The sequence below is a fragment of the Glycine max genome, chromosome 11 (genome assembly GCF_000004515.6).
Source record: "Glycine max cultivar Williams 82 chromosome 11, Glycine_max_v4.0, whole genome shotgun sequence".
Lineage (NCBI taxonomy): Eukaryota > Viridiplantae > Streptophyta > Magnoliopsida > Fabales > Fabaceae > Glycine > Glycine max.
In genome coordinates, this window is record NC_038247.2 from 9,796,523 (window position 1) to 9,802,845 (window position 6,323).

At 30.0% G+C, this 6,323-nt stretch overlaps 1 protein-coding gene across 1 annotated transcript; it reads left to right on the plus strand.

Moving 5' to 3' along the window:
- The first annotated feature begins 510 nt into the window (after nt 1-510).
- Nucleotides 511-3,687, plus strand: LOC100819470 (non-cyanogenic beta-glucosidase). The gene is given in 9 exon segments (XM_014763675.3): nt 511-567; nt 662-749; nt 833-1,070; nt 1,319-1,437; nt 2,265-2,479; nt 2,624-2,655; nt 2,749-2,777; nt 2,779-3,168; nt 3,246-3,687. Coding segments are annotated over 8 exon segments (801 nt in total). The 5' UTR covers nt 511-542; the 3' UTR covers nt 2,834-3,168; nt 3,246-3,687.
- Nucleotides 3,688-6,323: the final 2,636 nt, after the last annotated feature.

Below are 6,323 nucleotides of genomic sequence, written 5' to 3' on the forward strand. Positions count from 1 at the left end.
ATTATTTTCATATAAGTAAATTTTATAGATTTTCAAATTAATCTAAAATTATTTGATAACTCATTTATGTATATCAAAATTATTGTAACATTTTTTAAATTACATAAAAATACAAAGCATTTGATTGTCTTCTCATTTATGTTTAATTTTTACCATCTGTTTCATATATATTGATGTTTAAACCAATGACTTAATTAGTGGTGGGAGATTTAGGCAATATGAATGAGGAATTAAGTTTTATTTTCATTGCCCACCACTATAATAATATACTGCCATCCACATATATCACAAGAAGATGTTAAGATGATGAAGGATATGAATTTGGATTCATACAGATTCTCAATTTCTTGGCCTAGAATACTCCCAAGTAAGTTTAATTAATTGATATAAAGACTATTCTTGAGTCAATTTTACTTGGTTGGACGTTTCTGCTTCAATTATTTCACTTTTTTATTTATTATTTGTATATGAACAGAAGGAAAGCTCAGTGGTGGTATAAATCACGAAGGAATCAATTACTACACCAACCTAATCAATGGCTAATGGTCACAACCCACATTATTCAAAGTCTGCTTTTTTTCAATTAAACTATAGCATTTTAATTATTAAGTGTTGATAACAAAAATTAAACAAATATTGTTTGTGATTGAGACAATTACAGGTTTAGAGCCATATGTGACTCTTTTTCATTGGGATCTTCCCCAAGCTTTGGAAGATGAGTATGGTGGTTTCTTAAGCTCCCATATAGTGTGAGTCTCCATTTCATAACCTAGCAAATTCAATGTGTTGATAAGATTACAAGTTGTTGAGCTTTTCCATATTATTTTTTCAGAGATGATTTTCGAGACTACGAGGATCTTTGCTTTAAGGAATTTGGAGATAGGGTGAAATTTTGGGTTACTTTGAACCAGCCATGGTTGTTCAGCCAAGGTGGCTATGCAACCGGACCAGGAAGATGTACCGGTCCACAATGCCTCGGTGGTGATGCTGGTAATGAACCTTACATAGTTACACACAATCAAATTCTTGCTCATGCAGCAGCTGTTCATGTGTACAAGACTAAGTATCAGGTTTGTTACTTTTTAACATAATCTTTTTATTTGTTACAATATTTTGGTACTTAAATTTTGTTTTTAATTAAATTTTCATTGTTAAGTATGTGTTTGGAAAATTATAGATAGATAAAAGTAATAGATGTTTCTTGCTAATTAAACACATCCTCAAATACTAGTACTTCTTAACATCTCAGTATAGAATTTTTTTTTGTAATGACAGTTTTAAATAATGATATGATTTTAATTGAGTACATTGTGTGCAGGCATATCAGAAAGTCAAGATAGGCATAACGTTGGTAAGTAACTGGTTCATACCGCTTGCAGAGAATAACACATCAGATATAAAGGCTGCCAGAAGAGCAATTGACTTTCGATATGGATGGTAAGTGCTCCTATTGCAGAGAATATATAGCACATCCATATTATAGAATATATAGCACATCAGATATTAGTAGTTACTGTTTCTGTGTTGAATTACGAATTGAAAAAATATGATTAAGGTAAAAAATCAGTGTGGGATGGGGTGGGGGGATTTTGGAATTGATTTATGGAAAGTCCATACCTTAATTCATGATAGCTTAATTATCCTCAATAAACAATTCAATCAGTAAGTGAAAAGCTACCTAAAAGGGCAAATACATCTTTCTACAAGTAAGCCCCAGTTACAGAACTATTCCTAATAGAAGGCCACTCGAATAAGTAGGGAATTGAGATCCTAATGAAATAAATAACAGAGGATAAGCATGTAATTAAGGAATAATGAAGAACGTGATAAAATTGAAGACGCAGTTCAATCAGTTAAGAAAGTAATTGCCAGATGTTAGCTACAGAGCTTTTTGAACTAAAGTCTTTCATTATGTGGTTTTTCATGAAATCTTGTGAGAGAAAGAGAAAAACATAGGTCTTTTTGGATACCATGTGAGATGATTTTGTCAAATGAACAAGAGATTACAAACATGAGGTATTTACCATTTTATGCATAAAGAAGGGTATTTTAGGAAAACAAAAATAAAACAGTTGAAAAGGATGTGAGAGTAGACAATGAAGGATGGACCACAAAAAATAGAAGCATAACTAGCATGGTCCCGTAGAGGCATGTTGTGACTTATGAGAAACGCTATTAATAGCACATTAATTAACTAAAGTGAAAAGAGGTATAAAAAAAAGATTCTATAGTTGATTGTTGTTAATTTGTTTGATTGATTGCAGGTTTATGGAACCATTAACAAAAGGAGAGTATCCTAGAAACATGAGAGCCCTGGTGGGAAGTAGATTGCCTAAGTTCTCCAAATGGCAAGCCAAGCTTGTGAATGGTTCATTTGATTTTATAGGCTTAAACTATTACTCCTCTGGTTATATTAATGGTGTGCCTCCAAGCAACGCCAAACCCAGTTTCCTAACAGATTCTCGCACCAACACTACATGTAATGACACCATCCATCTATATCTATCATCACTTGTTCGATCCCCAAAATACAATTACAAAATATATACCTTGCATTGCACCCTTTATTTGTAGTTTTTCTTGTTTATTGAAAAATAACATCAGCATTTTTTTGCAATTGCAGTTGAACGCAATGGAAGACCCCTAGGTCTTAGGGTACGTTTGTGGCCACCTAAAACTATAGTTTTGTTCCAAATTGAATTTGTTTGAGAAAATATTAAATGAAGTGTCTATTTAATAATAATGCAGGCTGCTTCAAATTGGATATACTTCTATCCAAAGGGACTTCGAGATCTTCTGTTATATACCAAGGACAAATACAACAACCCTTTGATTTACATTACCGAAAATGGCAAATACGCCCTAATACATTATGTTTATTTTTATTTTACTTAAATCTTATATTGAGATTGAAATCTAGATAAAATAAATGAGAATGTATATTAAAATTATATATTATATAAATGCATAGTTATATTCGATTTTTCTTTCCTAATCTGTTTAAAAGAATATGTATGATATATATTGTGTTACATTTACATACTTTATTTAATTTGCAGGTATGAACGAATTCAATGATCCAATTCTTCCTGTGGAAGAAGATATTTTGGATATATGCAGAATTGATTATTATTATCGCCATTTCTATTATCTTAGATCAGCAATTAAGTAAGTGGTTTTTTATATGTCTATATATAATTTATGACTTTTTTTTAAACATTGACTTATAACAAAAATATATGTAGGGCTGGTCCGAACGTTAAGGGATTTTTTGCATGGTCATTTTTGGACTGTAATGAATGGTTTGCAGGCTTCACTGTTCGGTTTGGATTCAACTTTGTAGATTACAAAGATGGCTTAAAAAGGTACCCTAAGCTTTCTGCTCAATAGTACAAGAACTTTCTGAAAAGAAACTAGCATTAGACCTACCGTTTGAAATATGCAGCACCTAAAAACGGTTAAGTTAAGCTCAATGTTTGTAGTTGTAGCTAATTCCTCAAGTACTGATGATTAGGTTGCTGTTTTCTGTCAGATTTCATTTCATGCTAAGGTGAGTTTGTCTTTTTTGCTGTCCATTTTTAACAGCTGATCCTTCATGTATCAGTTTGATTTTGAATGTTATCTCAGAATTAAGATTCAGTTTCAACAATTAGAATTTCTACGTGATTATTCAAAATGTATAAATAATGATGTATATATATTCAGTCGTAATTGATCAATTGGTCACAGTAGAAATACATTGTGATCAGTATAAATAACATAACTCTACCAAAACCAAGCTAAGTAAATGACACAAATGAAAGGCATAATTATATTAAAGTTAAAACCAGTCAGTACAAATCAAGACGGGAATTATTAAACCATTATGATTTATTATTGCTATGTCATTGCAAAATAAATGCCAATCGTTCAATTGAGGGATTGGGCTGGGTCAGCTGTTCCTTCTATTTGGGCATTGCTATTGATTCCAATCAAGTGGCTGATTTTTTTTTTTTAAATGTCCTCCAAACAGAATTACGTTTCCGTTCTAGTGTTGGGGATGTGAACAAATTATAAAACGAAAACATATTTAAAACAAAATCATGATTTTGTATGTGAGAATATGTTTTCATTGTGTATTTATTTCAGCTTAAAAAATAGAACATAAACATAATCCCGAGTACAAAATTTGAAATAGAATCATGTTAAAAAATATAATTTATTAATGGAAACTAAATGATATTTTTTAGTGGATTTAATTTAATTTACAAATATAAGAGATTACAAAAGCATACATAAAGCTTCAAAATATTTTTTAAAAACAAAAAAAAGAAGTTTTACACTTGTACTCCATAAAAAAGTTGTAGATAATGCTGTAGCTCCAAGCCTCCAACTTCAACTTTTAATGTTTTGATTCACATCTTGCACAGTATGTTCGACTGCCTCTCAGTTTTTACATGTCATGGATAGATTATGGGCAGGTTTCTTTTGGAAAACACAAACTTTTTGTTTGAAATGTATGCTTACATTTAATGCCTTTATAGGAAAGTATTCTTAAACGTTGTTCATATGCAAGATCTTGTTAAGGGAGTAAAAATAAAATTACAGTTTGTTATGGGCCAAGCCCAAAATTAATATATAGTTTTATTAAAAGGGGAGTGCACAAAGCAACCCTAATTACAATATCACTTTCGGCCCAAAAAAGAGTTTAGATAATAATTTGATGTTGTCGTGCTTACTTTGTTGTATATTTAGTTGATATTTTAAAAGGCTAACATTTCTATTTAATTAAATATAAAAATTATTTTAAATTAATTTAGTGTTTACAAATAAAAAATATTTTATTTGACTTGGTCATTTAGACTAAGTCTTATCTTATCTTTTTTTTTTTTAAATCAGCAAAACAAATTTCATTAAGATGATAAAAAAACACAGTACAAAGATAGATAATCCAGCTTGTAGCAATTAAGGTTAATCGGTATTGGTATCACCTAACATAAAAATGCTTATTAACCCCTAGCTAGCAAACTGGAAAAGCAAAGTCTTCTTATAAGTTACAACCACCTCAAAGAAAGCCTAAGAAATATTTAATTAAACCTCACGTATTTTTGATTAAAAAAAAGAAAAGAAACTCACCTATGCATTTGATAGGCATATCCTATTCACATAATGTATAGAATTGTAGTAAGTTTACATTATGATACACGTGAGTAACATTAAGTCGTTGACAATTAGGTCGAGGCTTAAAATAAAATGATAGTTTCTTATTCTAAAATAGGTTAATAGTCTTTACAAGCTTTGGGTCCATGTCAAGAATCTACCTCATCTTAAATTCATATAAATAAAACATGAACAATGTCAAATACGCATTTAATACATGCATTACTATAATAAATTCATTATTAACTTGAGCATTTGAATACATTTTACAAATATCCAATCTCTTTTTTTTTTTAAGAAACAAATATCTAATCTCTATGACTATATATCCACGACACGACCATCTCAACTACATAAAAAGGGACTTCTAAAAAAAACCACATAAAAAAGAAAAGTCATTATCTTCAATGCTATATACACACCTCAAACAATAAAAGACGTACTTAGTCAAAATTATATCCAAGTCAATCAAATTGATAATCTTTCCATTCAACAACAAAAAATATGATGATCTTTCGCTCCTCTAACACAACATCATCATATCATATATTTTATGTTTCATTTTTTTCTTCTCAATTTTCTTCTTTTCATTTCTCATTTTGTTTGCTACCTCATACGTCATTTAATTTTCTGTTATTATAGTATTTGATTCTACACCAACTCTGCACCTACACCCACCCACCAACCCTAAAGAGATGACCCCATTAATTAACTATTAAATTAATAAAGAATATTTTATTTATCACATGTGCGATGTATTCTTCAATTTCCACCTGTTTTTGTTTCACCTACTTTTCCTCCATGTCATTCCAATGGATACTCCATATTCCATATAACAGTACACAGGCGTTTGTAGAAAGTCAGTCCAAAACCAAACGTAAAAAGAAAAGGTCATTTATAAATTTAACTTAACAGTATAGTATGTTGGAATAACAAATAATTTTATGAATATAAAAAATAATATATATGGTCAGTATATTAATATTAATATAAATTAATCCAAAACATTTCGATATTAATAATTTAAGTTGTACAACACAAAAACAATATTAACGAATGTTTTTTTTAATGATTCAGACTTACGTATATATACATTAGGTGGTATATGGTATGGATAACCCAGTGTGACGTGGCTAATGGTGTGCTTTTTTCCCAAAATATAGTTGAATGGAAGTTGGTCAACT